The 16,908-nt window shown below is 41.5% G+C and overlaps 1 protein-coding gene across 1 annotated transcript in view; it reads right to left on the reverse strand.

Moving 5' to 3' along the window:
• The window catches only part of LOC134353806 (spermatogenesis-associated protein 7-like), a 105,645-nt gene that overhangs the window by 36,297 nt on the left and 52,440 nt on the right, over positions 1–16,908 (reverse strand). Inside the window, exon 7 of the mRNA XM_063062263.1 lies at positions 4,112–4,233. Coding sequence (XP_062918333.1) covers positions 4,112–4,233 — 122 coding nt within the window. The remainder of the gene's footprint in view (positions 1–4,111; positions 4,234–16,908) is intronic.

Consider the following 16,908-nt stretch of genomic DNA (forward strand, 5'->3'; position numbering starts at 1 on the left):
ATCAACATCATTCTATTTTTACTCATATTCTACATGTGTTGTTGATTTGTATGCATCAAGCCACGAACTTTCATGACATTGATTGTGATCATGTGTGCTTAACGTGTGTGACTGTTAGTACTGTGCCTTGCACCTTGACCTAGTAAAAAAGTTGTCTCATTTGGCTGTATTCAAGAGTATTCATATATACTTGAATTGAATTGAATGCTGAAATTCTTACTGTAACTCTTCTAAGATTCCTTTTTAGTCTCAAATAACACAAAATATCAACTATCTGCTTAATACTTGTCTACATTTTACACTTTATCCAAGAACTTTAGAAATTCTTTTTACAGTCAAAGCTTATCGGAAGTAAGATATCTTCAAAAGATAGGCATAAATGTGATTACTTGTATATAAGCATAAGAAACTTCCTTTTAAAACTGAAGCCCCTAATGTTCAGAATGGGCTGGCAAGATGATGGTTCCAAATTTTCACTGAATTTAATTATTTACCTTATATTTGCCTTATATTTTTATGCATCTGAAAATGTTATTATTTTAGTGTTGTCATTCCTAATGATTCTACATTTGCTGTGGTATGTACTTTTCTCATACTTTAAAAAAAAATTCTTACATTTTATGGCTTCTTTAATGCATGCAGCAATAACACGAATTCTTTCCAGTTTATATTAAGCTCATTGATACATTCCATTTAAAAATGCTGTTTTCCAAGAAACCCTTACTACCCTTTCAAAGGGCATTATTTTCTTATGTTCATCAACCAGAATGCGGCATACCACTAGAATTAGGATTCTTGGCAGCAGAGCTATCTAACCACAGTAATTCATTCTGAAGATATCAGACAAAGGTGTCAACATTTCTGGTTTTGTGCAAAATGTTTATCTGCTATAATTGTGTCTCCTTCCATGCCGAAAGTTGTGCGATTATGTTACTGAAATATGATTGCATCCTTCTCTATTTTTTTTATGTGCCTAAATTCTTTTTTAAGTTTTGTTTTGTCAGTTCTTCAAACAATTGTGTTTTGGATAAGTTGCTGTTTCAATTTCTACAGTTAAAAATAGCTGAAGTTTGTTTATTCTTTAATAATGTGATTGTACAATTTTATCATAATATGAATTCACTCAGTTAACTGCAGCTTCACTTAACTGACCACAGGGGGCAGCTGCAATTCCAGTTCCTAGCAGCATCACTTAGTTTGGGAAAAGTGAAATAAAACAATATTTTATCAAAATAAAATAAATTACACCTTTTTATATAAAAACAGCATTCGAAATGCTCCTTTGTAAGTATTGAATGGATTTCGAAAAGCTTCAGGTGAATTGAACCTCAGACAATTGAATAGATAATAGAAACATAGAAAACCTACAGCACAATACTGGCCCTTCAGCCCACAATGCTGTGCCGAACACGTACTTACTTTAGAAATTACCTAAGGTTACCCATAGTTCTCTATTTTTCTAAGCTCCATGTACCTATCCAGGAGCCTCTTAAAAGATCCTATCGTACCTGCCTCCACCACCGTTGCCGGCAGCCCATTACTCTCTGCGTAAAAACTTGCCCCTGACATTCCCTCTGTACTTACTTCCAAGCATCTTAAAACTGTGCCCTCTCCTGTTAGCTTTTTCAGCCCTGGGAAAAAGCCTCTGACTAGCCACACAATCAATGTCTCTCACCACCTTATACACCTCTATCAGGTCACCTCTCATCCTCCGCCGCTCCAAGGAGTAAAGGCCGAGTTCACCCAACCTATTCTCATAAGGTATGCTCTCCAATTCAGGCAACATCCTTGTAAATCTTCTCTGCACCCTTTCTATATTTTTCACATCCTTCCTGTAGTGAGGTGACGAGAATTGGGCACAGTACTCCAAGTGGGGTCTGACCAGGCTCCTATATAGCTGTAACATTACCTCTCGGCTCTTATCAACTCAATCCCATGGTTGATAAAGGCCGATGCACCATATGCCTTCTGAACCACACAGTCAACCTGTGCGGTTGCTTTGAATGTCCTATGGACTCAGACCCCAAGATCCCTCTGATCCTCCACACTGCCAGTGCCTTACCATTAATACTATATTCTGCCATCATATTTGACCTACCAAAATGAACCACCTGAGACTTATCTGGGTTGAACTCCATCTGCCACTTGTCAGCCCAGTTTTCCATCCAATCGAAGTCCCGCTATAATCTCTGACAGCCCTCCACACTATCCACAACACCCCCAACCTTTAGTGTCAACAGCAAATTCACTAACCTATCCCTCCACTTCCTCATCCAGGTCATTTATAAAAATCATGAAGAGAAGGGGTCCCAGAACAGACCCCTGAGGCATATCACTGGTCACCGACCTCCATGCAGAATATGACCCGTCTACAACCACTCTTTGTCTTCTGTGAGCAAGCCAGTTCTGGATCCACAAAGCAAGGTCCCCATAGATCCCATGCTTCCTTACTTTCTCAATAAGCCTTGCATGGGTACCTTATCAAATGCCTTGCTGAAATCCATATACACTACATCTACTGCTCTTCCTTCATCAACGTGTTTAGTCACGTCCTCAGAAAATTCAATCAGGCTCATAAGACATGACCTGCCTTTGACAAAGCCATGCTGACTATTCCTAATTATATTATGCCTCTCCAAATATTCATAAATCCTGCCTCTCAGGATCTTTTACATCAACTTACCAACCACTGAAGTAAGACTCACTGGTCTATAATTTCCTGGGCTATCTCTACTCCCTTTCTTGAATAAGGGAACAACATCTGCAATCCTCCAATCCTCCAGAACTTCTCCCATTCCCATTGATGATGCAAAGATCATTGCTAGAGGTTCAGCAATCTCCTCCCTTGCTTCCCACAGTAGCCTGGGGTACATTTCATCTGGTTCCGGAGACTTATCCAATTTGAGACTTTCCAAAAACTGCAGCACATCCTCTTTCTTAATGTCTATATGCTAAAGCCTTTCAGTCTGCTGTAAGTCATCCCTACAATCGCCAAGATCCTTTTCCGTAGTGAATACTGAAGCAAAGTATTCATTAAGTATCTTGCTATCTCCTCCAGTTCCATACACAGTTGTCCACTGTCACACTTGATTGGTCCTATTCTCTTATGTCTTATCCTCTTGCTCTTCACATATCTGTAGAATGCTTTGGGGTTTTCTTTAATCCTGTTTGCCAAGGCCTTCTCATGGCCCCTTCCAGCTCTCTTAATTTCATTCTTAAGCGCTTTCCTGCTAGCCTTATAACCTTCTAGATTTCTATCATTACCTAGTTTTTTGAACCTTTCCTAAGCTTTTCTTTTCCTCGTGACTAGATTTTCAACAGCCTTTGTACATCATGGTTCCTGTCCCCTACCATTCTTTCCCTGTCTCATTGGAACGTACCTATGCAGAACGTCTCGCAAATATCCCCTAAACATTTGCCACATTTCTGCCATACATTTCCCTGACAATATCTGTTCCCAATTTATGCTTCCAAGTTCCTGCCTGATTGCTTCATATTTCCCCTTACTCCAATTAAACACTTCCCCAACTTGTCTGATCCTATCCCTCTCCAATGCTATGGTAATGAATTGTGATCACTTTCTCCAAAATGCTCTCCCACTGACAGACTCGATACCTGACCAGGTTCATTTCCTAATACCAGATCAAGTACAGCCTCTCCTCTTGCAGGCCTATCTATATATTGTGTCAGGAAACCTTCCTGAACACACCTAACTTACTCCACCCTATCTAAACCCTTTGCTCTAGGGAGATGCCAATCAATATTTGGGAAATTACAATCTCCCACCATGACAACCCTGTTATTATTACAGCTTTCCAAAATCTGTCTCCCTATTTTCTCCTCCATGTCCCTGTTACTATTGGGTGGTCTATAAAAAACATCCAGAAGAATTATTGACCCCTTCCTGTTTCTAACTTCCATCCCACAGAGGCTCAGTAAACAATCCCTCCACACAATTTACTCAGTAAAAAATAATGGAACTTGGAGGCTGGAGGTCATAGAAATAATTTGAACCATAGGGAAAAGGAAAGGGGGAAAAAGGGAAAATTGCTGTGAGGTCCAATACTTCAATGATGGATAGATCTATATGTATTATAATTATTGTAATTACCTTGGAACACAGTTGTGACAAGGACATTCAAAACATTCTTGTAGCTTTTCACAATCCAAATTATGAGGGTGATCATCCCTGTCCTCTTCATATTCAGAGCATATCTGCTTATTATATTCAGCCTATTAGAACAAATTGACACATCTTACAGTTCTACATGATACTATAAAATATCATCATACTATTTTATCAGTCAATACTTGTAAAATTAATTCATGACAATGTAAATCACACTTTAAACCTCATTCTGCAGATAGAGGTATAGTTAGTAAGGACACAATTTGTGACCAATAATGGTTTGATCTTGAAAAAGTGGTAGTGGATCTTTGCAGCCTACATTGTGAAGATAATCTCATATTTGCTGCAAATTGCTGTTCAAACCTATTTGTTTTCACAGTGTATTCTGTAGAATTAACAGATTAGTAGCACAGTGTGACAGTGGTGTAGAGAATAAATGTTTTAAGATAGTGGTCTAGTTATTGATAAATGAGACTGCTTCATCTGCCTCCTACCCAGCTTCTGGAGATTGCTTAGATTTAAAAATATAGGAAATAAAAATAAAAGTAGGCTCTGCCTTTCAATAAGACAGTGACTGAACTTTACTACCATACCACTGTCCTGCACTTAGTCTACTCCCATTAATTCCCAATCTCTAAAAACCTACATAACTTTTTCTTGAACTTAATCACTAATTATTACGCTATTCAATGGGACCGACCCATCCTTATTCATCTATCTAATAGCACTTGGCTAATAGCTTGTGAGCCTAGATAATTCAAATGCTCGTGCAGCCAATTCTGAAATGCTATCAGTGACTCTGGTACAACCACTCTGTCCAGCAGTGTATTCCAGGTACTCACCACCTTCTGGGTGAAAAAGCCCCTCTTCAGATGCCTTCTAAATATTTTACAGTAATCTATATCATTTAGTTTTACATCCAACTGATAAGAGAAAATAAATTTTCCTGTAGCTTGTCCTATCAATAGTCCTCATAATTTTAAATATCTCAACTATGTGCCCCCTACACCTCTTCCAATCCAGGAATAACAGATTAAGACTTTCCAATCTCTCCTCATAATTGAAATCTCTAGCCTAGGCAAAATCCTGGTAAACCTCTTTTACGTTCTTTCCAGCAGTGTCACATCTTCCCAATAGTCCGGATCCCAGAACTACATCCCAGAACTAATTTGCAAGGGGGATGGGACCCGGAGCAATAGAGCTGTGAAAGAAGTGCACGGAGTAAAGCCAGATCTAACATATAGAGAGGCTTTGAGGAAAGAGAAGCAGAATAAACGGTGTAAAGGTAGTAAGGTAGAAGGGCTGAAGTGTGTGTACCTCAATGCAAGAAGCATCAGAAACAAAGGTGATGAACTGAGAGCTTGGATACATACATGGAATTATGATGTAGTGGCCATTACAGAGACTTGGCTGGCACCAGGGCAGGAATGGATTCTCAATATTCCTGGATTTCAGTGCTTTAAAAGGGATAGAGAGGGGGGAAAAAGGGGAGGAGGGCTGGCATTACTGGTCAGGGATACTATTACAGCTACAGAAAGGGTGGGTAATGTAGCAGGATCCTCTTTTGAGTCAATATGGGTGGAAGTCAGGAACAGGGGGTATTCTATAGGCCCCCTGGTAACAGCAGAGATACAGAGGAGCAGATTGGGAGGCAGATTTTGGAAAGGTGCAAAAATAACAGGGTTGTTATCATGGGTGACTTTAACTTCCCTAATATTGATTGGCACCTGATTAGTTCCAAAAGTTTAGATGGGGCAGAGTTTGTTAAGTGTGTCCAGGACGGATTCCTGTCACAGTATATGGACAGGCCGACTAGGGGGAATGCCATACTAGATCTAGTACTAGGTAATGAACCAGGTCAGGTCACAGATCTCTCAGTGGGTGAGCATCTGGGGGACAGTGACCACTGCTCCCTGGCCTTTAGCATTATCATGGAAAAGGATAGAATCAGAGAGGACAGGAAAATTTTTAATTGGAGAAGGGCAAATTATGAGGCTATAAGGCTAGAACTTGTGGGTGTGAATTGGGATGATGCTTTTGCAGGGAAATGTACTATGGACATGTGGTTGATATGTAGAGATCTCTTGCAGGATGTTAGGGATAAATTTGTCCCGATGAGGAAGATAAAGAATGGTAGGGTGAAGGAACCATGGGTGACAAGTAAGGTGGAAAATCTAGTCAGGTGGAAGAAGGCAGCATACATGAGATTTAGGAAGCAAGGATCAGATGAGTCTATTGAGGAATATAGGGAAGCAAGAAAGGAGCTTAAGAAGGGGCTGAGAAGAGCAAGAAGGGGGCATGAGAAGGCCTTGGCGAGTAGGGTAAAGGAAAACCCCAAGGCATTCTTCAATTATGTGAAGAACAAAAGGATGACAGGAGTGAAGGTAGGACCAATTAGAGATAAAGGTGGGAAGATGTGCCTGGAGGCTGTGGAAGTGAGTGAGGTCCTCAATGAATACTTCTCTTCAGTATTTACCAATGAGAGGGAACTTGATGATGGTGAGGACAATATGAGTGAGGTTGATGTTCTGGAGCATGTTGATATTAAGGGAGAGGAGGTGTTGGAGTTGTTAAAATACATTAGGACAGATAAGTCCCCGGGGCCTGACGGAATATTCCCCAGGCTGCTCAACGAGGCGAGGGAAGAGATTGCTGAGCCTCTGGCTAGGATCTTTATGTCCTCGTTGTCCACGGGAATGGTACCGGAGGATTGGAGGGAGGCGAATGTTGTCCCCTTGTTCAAAAAAGGTAGTAGGGATAGTGCGGGTAATTATAGACCAGTGAGCCTTACGTCTGTGGTGGGAAAGCTGTTGGAAAAGGTTCTCAGAGATAGGATCTCTGGGCATTTAGAGAGTCATGGCCTGATCAGGGACAGTCAGCATGGCTTTGTGAAGGGCAGATCGTGTCTAACAAGCCTGATAGAGTTCTTTGAGGAGGTGACCAGGCATATAGATGAGGGTAGTGCAGTGGATGTGATCTATATGGATTTTAGTAAGGCATTTGACAAGGTTCCACACGGTAGGCTTATTCAGAAAGTCAGAAGGCATGGGATCCAGGGAATTTTGGCCAGGTGGATTCAGAATTGGCTTGCCTGCAGAAGGCAGAGGGTGGTGGTGGAGGGAGTACATTCAGATTGGAGGGTTGTGACCAGTGGTGTCCCACAAGGATCTGTTCTGGGACCTCTACTTTTCGTGATTTTTATTAACGACCTGGATGTGGAGGTAGAAGGGTGGGTTGGCAAGTTTGCAGATGACACAAAGGTTGGTGGTGTTGTAGATAGTGTAGAGGATTGTCAAAGATTGCAGAGAGATAGGATGCAAAAGTGGACTGAGAAGTGGCAGATGGAGTTCAACCCGGAGAAGTGTGAGGTGGTACACTTTGGAAGGACAAACTCCAAGGCAGAGTACAAGTAAATGGCAGGATACTTGGTAGTGTGGAGGAGCAGAGGGATCTGGGGGTACACGTCCACAGATCCCTGAGAGTTGCCTCACAGGTGGATAGGGTAGTTAAGAAAGCTTATGGGGGGTTAGCTTTCATAAGTCGGGGGATAGAGTTTAAGAGTCGCAATGTAATGATGCAGCTCTATAAAACTCTGGTTAGGCCACACTTGGAGTACTGTGTCCAGTTCTGGTCACCTCACTATAGGAAGGATGTGGAAGCATTGAAAAGGGTACAGAGGAGATTTACCAGGATTCTGCCTGGTTTAGAGAGTATGCATTATGATCAGAGATTAAGGGAGCTGGGGCTTTACTCTTTGAAGAGAAGGAGGATGAGAAGAGAAATGATAGAGGAGTACAAGATAATAAGAGGAATAGATAGAGTGGATAGCCAGCGCCAATTCCCCAGGGCACCACTGCTCAATACAAGAGGACATGACTTTAAGGTAAGGGGTGGGAAGTTCAAGGGGGATATTAGAGGAAGGTTTTTTACTCAGAGAGTGGTTGGTGCGTGGAATGCACTGCCTGAGTCAGTGGTGGAGGCAGATACACTAGTGAAGTTTAAGAGACTACCAGACAGGTATATGGAGGAATTTAAGGTGGGGAGTTATATGGGAGGCAGAGTTTGAGGGTCGGCACAACATTGTGGGCCAAAAGGCCTGTACTGTGCTGTACTATTCTATGTTCTATGTACATGGCATACTCCAGCTGAGCTCTTTCCAATGTTTTATAAAATTGGACTGTAACCTCCCTGCTCTTACGCCTGTATCCCATTTGTTTTCACAACCATGTTTATCTATGTGCACCACTACTTTTAAGGATTTTTGAACTTGAACACTATTCCTCAAATCCTTAGAACCCTACCAAAGTTCAGAGTACATTTATTATCAATGTACACATACCATAGATAGAAACAGAGAAACACAGAAAACCTACAGCACAATACAGGCTCTTCGGCTCACAAAGCTGTGCCAAACATGTCCTTACCTTAGGAATTACCTAGGGTTACCCATAGCCCTCTAGTTTTCTAAACTCCATGTACCTATCCAGGAATCTCTTAAAAGACCCTATCGTGCCCTCCTCCACCACCGTCGCCGGCAGCCCATTCCATGCACTCACCACTCTCTGCGTAAAAATCTTACCCCTGACATGTCCTCTGTACCTACTTCCAGGCACCTTAAAACCATGCCCTCTTGTGCTAGCCATTTCAGCCCTGGGAAAAAGCCTCTGACTATCCATACGATCAATGCCTCTCACCATCTTATACACCTCTATCAGGTCACCTCTCATCCTCCATCGCTCCAAGGAGAAAAGGCCAAGTTCACTCAACCTGTTCTCATAAGGTATGTTCCCTAATCCAGGCAACATCCTAGTAAATCTCCTCTGCACCCTTTCTACGTTTTCCACATCCTACCTGTAGTAAAGCGACCAGTATTGAGCACAGTACTCCAAGTGGGGTCTGACCAGGGCCCTATATAGCTGCAACATTACCTCTCGGCTCCTAAACTCAATCCTACAATTGATGAAGGCCAATGCACCGTATGCTTTCTTAACCACAGAGTCAACCTGCGTATCAGTTTTGAGTGTCCTATAGACTCGGACCCCAAGATCCCTCTGATTCTCCACATTGCCAAGAGTCTTGAGTCTTACCATTAATACTATATTCTGCCATCATATTTGACCTACCAAAATGAACCACCACCTCAGTATTATCTGGGTTGAACTCCATCTGCCACTTCTCAGCCCAGTTTTGCATCTTTATCAATGTCCCACTGTAACCTCTGACAGCCCTCCACACTATCCACATCACCCCCAACCTTTGTGCCATCAGCAAATGTACTAACCCACCTCTCCACTTCCTCATCCAGGTCATTTATAAAAATCACAAAGAGGAGGGGTCCCAGAACAGATCCCCGAGGCACACCACTGGTCACCGACCGCCATGCAGAATATGACCTGTCTACAATCACTCTTTGCCCCCTGTTGGCAAGCCACAAAGTAATGGTCCCCTTGGATCCCATGCCTCTTTACTTGCTCAATAATCCTTGCATGGGGTACCTTATCAAATGCCTTGCTGCAATCCATATACACTACATCTACTGCTCTACCTACATCAATGTGTTTAGTCACATCCTCAAAAAATTCAATCAGGCTCGTAAGGCATGGCCTGCCTTTGACAAAACCATATACAATCTTGAGGTTCATCTTCTTGTAGGCAACCAGAAAACAAAGAAATACAAAAATACAAAAACTCCAAACAAAAAAGACTGGCAAACATCCAATGTGCAAAAAAAAAGAACAAGTTGTGCAAACAATAAAAAAGTAAACAAATAATACATAGAACATGAACTGCAGAGTTCCCAAAAGTAGGCCTAGAAACAGAGCCAGCTCAGTGCTGAGGCGAGTGCAGCCAGTCCAGGAGCACGATGGCTGCTAGCTGCAGAGCCAGTTCAGTATTGAGGTGAGGGAAACCTTCCAGAAGCCCAAGGGCTACAGACCACAGCTGATGTCTGTTCAGCGCTGAGGCAAATGAAGCTGGCCCAGGAGCCCAACGGCTGCAGAGCAACAATTACTTCTGAACTTGGCTCCTGCTCTATCTGCGTAATGGTAGCAGTGAGAAGGGCTTAGATGGGAGATAGGAGATCTCGGCTGACACAGAGAAATGAACGGTTCAACCTCCATTCAAGGTATATGTCCTAGTGCCATTACTACACCCAAAATGCAACACCTTACACTTACATACCCATCTACAATTTTTCAGCCCATTTCACCAACACTTCACTAATCACCCTGTAGTCTAAGACTCCCTACATACAGCCAACTACTCCTATCATGCTTACTGATCATGCCTCCTACATCCATATCCAAATCATTCAATTCCAGCCCAAATCCCTGCAGAGCACCACTCGTCACAGGCATCACAAAATCAACCCTCTACCAACACTTTTTGCCTCCTATTGCTAATCCAAGTTTGGATTGAATTTACTAACTTGACCTGGATCCTATGGTGTCTAACCTTCTAGACTAATCTCCATGTGCGACCTTGTCTGAGACCTTACTTAAGTACTGAACTCTCATCATTAGAGTGTATTTTGTTACCTCTTTAAAAATTCTTCAAAAATCTAAAAAGTCTGGAGGTTTAACGCCTTACCTAGTTTTAGGTTTTATTACTGGGCAGTTAATATATGATATCTTAGGTTTTGGCTATATTATATTAATCATGTAGACTGCCTGGTATGGGTTTCTTTAGAAGCTAACTCTGTTAATAAATTTTCTATTATTTCTCTTCTTGGATCCTCACTTCCTTTATTTGTAAGTAACTTAACTGATAATTTAATAGTTAAACATACTCTGAGGATCTGGATACAATTTAGAAAACATTTTGGTTTATTGAGATTTTCCCTTTCTAGTCCCATTTATTCTAATTTTTTTTAAACGTTCCATGATTGATTTAGTTTTTAAAGAATGGGGCGGGTTGGGTATTAAATGTTTTCGGTATCTGTTTGTTGGAGGGATTCTTTTCTCATCTGAGCAACTGTCAACTAAATATAGCTTACCCAAAACTCACTTTTTTTTAGGTATCTACAGATCAGAGACTTCCAAAGATCTCAATTCTGCACATTTCCTGTAAGCTCAGACAAGAACTTACTAGACGTTAATTTTTAATTTGACACCTTTTCATAATGCTGCAATATCTAATAGTTATGGTATGTTACTGGAGACCAGGAATGTTCCTTGAGACAAAATTAAGAATGTCTGGAAACAAGATTTACAGACATCAATATCTAAGGAAACTTGGAATGAAATTTTTAAACTGGTTAATACTTCATCGCTATGTGCTTGCCATTCCCTCATACAATTTAAGGTGGTACATAGAGTCCATATGACTAAAGATAAGCTATCTCGTTTTTATTCGGATATATCTCCCTACTGTGACAGATGTAATAATGGAGAAGCTTCATTAATTCATATGCTTTGGACTTGTCCGTGTCTTGAAAACTATTGGAAGGAAGTTTTTCAAACTCTTTCTTTACGTTTCAAAGTCAATTTTAAGCCTAATCCTCTGATGGCCCTATTTGGTATTGTTGCAGGACAAGATATCAAGCAGAAGACATCTGATTTACATATTTTGGCCTTTAGCTCTCTTATAGCAAGGAGGGTGCTTTTGTTTGAATGGAAAGACGTTCTTCCTCCAACTCATGCTCAATGGTTATGCGACATTACGTCATGCTTAGATTTAGAGAAGATTCGTTATTCAATTTCTGAATCTCATCAAGAATTTCAAACATTGTGGGGACCCTTTCTGAATTATTTTCAAAACCCTCAATTCATTGTTTAAATTCAGATGTTGGCTATTATTAATTTTACGAGAAGGTATTTTACCTTTTTTCTCCTTAACAAACAGCTTCGGTCTTGGTAGGGGTTAGACTTTTTTTTTGTAATAAACTGGTATATTTCAATATAACTATTGACGAACACATGAATATGGGGTAATGAGCTTATTATTATGAATAGATATAATGTTATTGGTAGTTTTTAAAATCTTTTTTGACCTTTTACATACACTTTCTTGTACTCTATGTCTTCTTCTATGTGGAAACTAATAAAAATATTGAAAAGAAAAATTCCTTCAGATTGGTCAAACAACATCTGTCTTTGGCAACGCTATACAGGTTATTTCTAATTAGTATCATCTTTCTAATTGATCATTAAAGGATCAGCACATTTGATGAGAGATTCAGTAATGAATCTTACAGACATGAAAATCGGTAATGCTCTGTCTTTACAGATGGTTGTTTGTTTGATACAAATTGAATTGAATTGATTGGCTTTATTTCTTACATCTTTCACATACGAGGAGTAAAACATACGTCTCCATCTAAAAGTGCCATGTGCAATCATAGTAATTTATAATAAATAGAACAGTCAATGTAAAATAGAGTACACTCATGAGTTCATCAGTCTAATGGCCTGGTGGAAGAAGCTGTCCTGGCTTTTATGCTGTGGGTACTGCTTGAACTTCTAAAGTTCAATACCTTACACCTGTCTGTATTAAACTCCATCCTGAACACCGGCGTGCCTCAAGGCTGTGTGCTGAGCCCTCTTCTGTACTCCCTTTTCAACTATGACTGCGTTCCTGTACATGATTCTAACTCCATAATCAAGTTCGCAGACGACACCACGGTGGTTGGTCTGATCAGAGGGGAAGACGAGACGGCCTACAGGGACAAGGTCCAGCACCTGGCTGCGTGGTGTGCTGACAACAATCTGGCCCTTAACACCCAGAAGACCAAGGAGATCATTGTGGACTTCAGGCATGCCAGGAGTCACATTTACGTCCCCATCTACATCAACGGAACTGTAGTGGAGTGTGTATCAAGCTTCAAATTCCTTGGTGTCTGCATTTCTGAGGATCTCACCTGGTTCCTGAACTCCTCCATCCTAATCAAACAGGCACAACAGCACCATTATTTCCTGCGGAGCATGAAGAAAGCTCATCTCTGTCCCAGGATACTGACGGACTTTTACCGGTGTACCATTGAGAGCATACTCACCAACTGCATTTCAGTGTGGTATGGCAATTGTCCCATATCGGACTGCAAAGCACTCCAGCGTGTGGTGAAAACTGCCCAGTGGATTACCGGCACCCAATTGTCCACCATTGAGAACATCTACCATAAACGCTGCCTGGGCAGGGCGAAAAGCATTATCAGGAATGCATCTCACCCTAACCATGGACTTTTTACTCTCCTCCCATCTGGTAGGCGCTACAGGAGCCTCCGCTCCCACACCAGCAGGCACAGGAACAGCTTCTTCCCTGAGGCTGTGACACTGCTGAACCTCTCATCACAGCACTAAGCAGTATTGCATCCGTATTGTACTGTCTCAGTACTTTTATATTTGTGTGCTGTAGCACTTTTTTTTATTCACAGTTATTTTGTAAATAACACTATTCTTTGCATTTCTGGTCAGATGCTAAATGCATTTCATTGGCTTTGTATCTGTACTCGGCACAATGACAATAAATTTGAACCTAATCTAATCTAATCTACCATTTTTCAGCCCATTTTTTCAGCTGGTCCAAATCCCTCTGCAAGCTTTGAAAACGTTCCTCACTGTCCACTACACCTCCAATCTTTGTATCATCAGCAAATTTGCTGATCCAATTTACCACATTATCATCCAGATTATTAATATAGATGACAAATAACAATGGACCCAGCACTGATCCCTGTGGCACACCACTAGTCACAGGCTTCCACTCAGAGAAGCAATCCTCCACTACCACTCTCTGGCTTCTTCCATTGAGCCAATGTCTAATCCAATTTACTACCTCTCCATGTATACCTAGCGACTCAATCTTCCTAACTAACCTCCCATGCGGGACCTTGTCAAAGGCCTTACTGAAGTCCATGTAGACAACATCCACTGCCTTCCCTTCATCTACTTTCCTGGTAACCTCCTTGAAAAACTCTAATAGATTGGTTAAACATGACCTACCACGCACAAAGCCATATTGACTTTCCCTAATAAGTCCTTGTCTATCCAAATACTTGTAGATCCTATCTCTTAGTACTCCTTCCAAAAATTTACCTACTACCGATGTCAAACTTACCGGCCTATAATCTCCCCAATTACTTTCAGAGCCTTTTTTAAATGATGGAACAACATGAGCTATCCTCCAATCCTCCGGCACCTCACCGACATTTTAAATATATCTGCCAGGGCCCCTGCAATTTCAACACTAGTCTCCTTCAAGGTCTGAGGAAATACTCTGTCAGGCCCTGGGGATTTTATCTACTCTGATTTGCCTTAAGATAGCAAGCACCTCCTCCTCTTCAATCTGTATAGGTTCCATGACCTCACTACTTGTTTGCCTTACTTCCATAGACGCCATGCCAGTTTCCTTAGTAAATACAGTCGCAAAAAACCCATTTAAGATCTCTCCCACTTCTTTTGGTTCCATACATAGCCGACCACTCTGATCTTCAAGAGGACCGATTTTATCCATTACTATCCTTTTGCTCTTAATATACCTGTAGGAGCTCTGTGGATTATCCTTCACCTTGACTGCCAAAACAACCTCATGTCTTCTTTTAGCCCTCCTGATTTCTTTCTTTTTGCACTTTTTATACTCCTCAAGCACCTTATTTGCTCCCTGTTTCCTATACATGTCACACATCTCTCTCTTCTTCTTTATCAGAGTTCCAATACCCCTTGAGAACCAAGATTCCTTATTCTTATTCACTTTGCCTTTAATCCTGACAGGAACATACAAACTCTGTACTCTCAAAATTTTTCCTTTGAAGGCCTCCCACTTACCGATCACATCCTTGCCAGAGAACAACCTGTCCCAATCCATGCTTTTTGGATCCTTTCTCATTTCTTCAAATTTTGTCTTTTTCCAGTTTAGAACCTCAACCTGATGACCACATCTAGCTTTATCCATGATCAAGTTGAAACTAATGGTGTTATGATCACTGGAACCAGTGTTCCCCTACACATTTCCGTCACCTGTCCTAACTCTTTTCCTAATAGAAGATCTAATATTGCATCCTCTCCAGTTGGTACCTCTATATATTGATTTAGAAAACTTTCCTGAACACATTTTACAAACTCTAACCTGTCTAGACCTTTAACAGTATGGGAGTCCCAATCAATGTGTGGAAAATTAAAATCTCCTACTATCACAACTTTATTTTTCCTGCAGTTGTCTGCTATCTCTCTGCAGATTTGCTCCTCCAATTCTCGCTGACTATTGGGTGGTCTATAATACAACCCCATTAACGTGGTCATACCTTTCCTGTTTATCAGCTCCACCCATATGGCCTCGGTAGACGAGCCCTCTAATCTGTCCTGCATGAGCACTGCTGTAACATTTTCCCTGACTAGCAATGCCACCCCCACCCCCCTGCCACCCTTCATTCCTCTGACTCTATCACGTCTGAAACATCGGAACCCTGGAACATTAAGCTGCCAGTCCTGCCCCTCCTGTAGCCAAGTTTCACTAATGGCTATAATGCCGTGATTCCATGTGTCAATCCACGCCCTCAGCTCACAATACTCCTTGCATTGAAATAGACACACCTCAGAAGATTATTACCACCACACACAACCCTTCTATTTGTGACTTTGCGTGAACTTTTAACATCATTTATTTTCACCCCCGCTCCACTATCTGCTCTGGCACTCTGGTTCCCATCCCCCTGCAAATCTACGTTTGTAGTTTAAACCCTCCCCAACAGCACCAACAAACCTCCCTGCAAGGATATTGGTCCTCTTGTAGTTCAGGTGTAACCCATCTCTCTTGTACAGGTCCCACCTGCCCCAGAAGTCGTCCCAATGATCCTGAAATCTGAAACCCTGCCCCCTACACCAGTTCCTCAGCCACGTTTTCATCTGCCAAACCTTCTCCAGACCCTCTCCAATGCCAGCACATCCTTAGACATTGGGCTCAAATCTGCTCACAATGCTTCAATTATGGTCCTACCAATGCCTTATAAAGCCTCAGCATGACATTTTGATAACTTTTTTAAAAAATTGTGAATGGAGATAAACTTTGAGCAAGCATTAGCAAAAAGCCTTATTTCTGATCTTAAGAAATAAGAATCAAAAGTAAACTTCATTGATCTGAGAGGAAGACCCAAGACCTCATACTGAGATGCTCAGCTTCCAACACTAATTTTCCTTTGTGTAAGTTATGATTTATAATAAAAAGATTTTGTCTCAACTTTCCATTTTGATTATAATGCTCCTTAATACAGCATTCATCTTAGTAATTGGGAAACTCATGAAATGCAGGATCTCTCTCATCTGCAGATGGGAGAAAAAGCCAAAGGATCTCAGAGACTCTCTATCATTATTATTTTCAAGATTAGGAGAAAAATTTATCACTTTAACTGGTGCAGGGTCTCCCAGCTACGTACTACAGGAAAGACCATAAGGAACCTCCTCAACCGCCTCCTCCCGGGGCTGAAGAGCCTTTCCAAAGTCAAACGTTCATCCTTCTGGAGATAGAATAGACATGATCTTCATAAGCACTGCACACAAAATGTGAAGGAACTCTGCAGGTCAGGCAACGTCAACAGAAATGAATAAATAATCAACATTTCGGGGTGAAATTGTTCTTCAGGAATGTAAAGGAAGGGGAAAGGTGCCAGAATAGAAAGATGGGGCGATAGGGAAGGAGGACAGCTAGAAAGTGATTGCTGAAGCCAGGTTTGTAGGAAAGGGTTGAGAGGAATGAATCTGATAGGAGAGGACAGTGAACTATAGGAGAAAGGGAAAGAGGAGGGGACCCAGGGGCAGGTGAGAAGAGGTAAGAGGCCATAGTGGAGAATA

Source organism: Mobula hypostoma, chromosome 1 (assembly GCF_963921235.1).
Source record: "Mobula hypostoma chromosome 1, sMobHyp1.1, whole genome shotgun sequence".
In the NCBI taxonomy this organism is placed as follows: Eukaryota; Metazoa; Chordata; class Chondrichthyes; order Myliobatiformes; family Myliobatidae; genus Mobula; species Mobula hypostoma.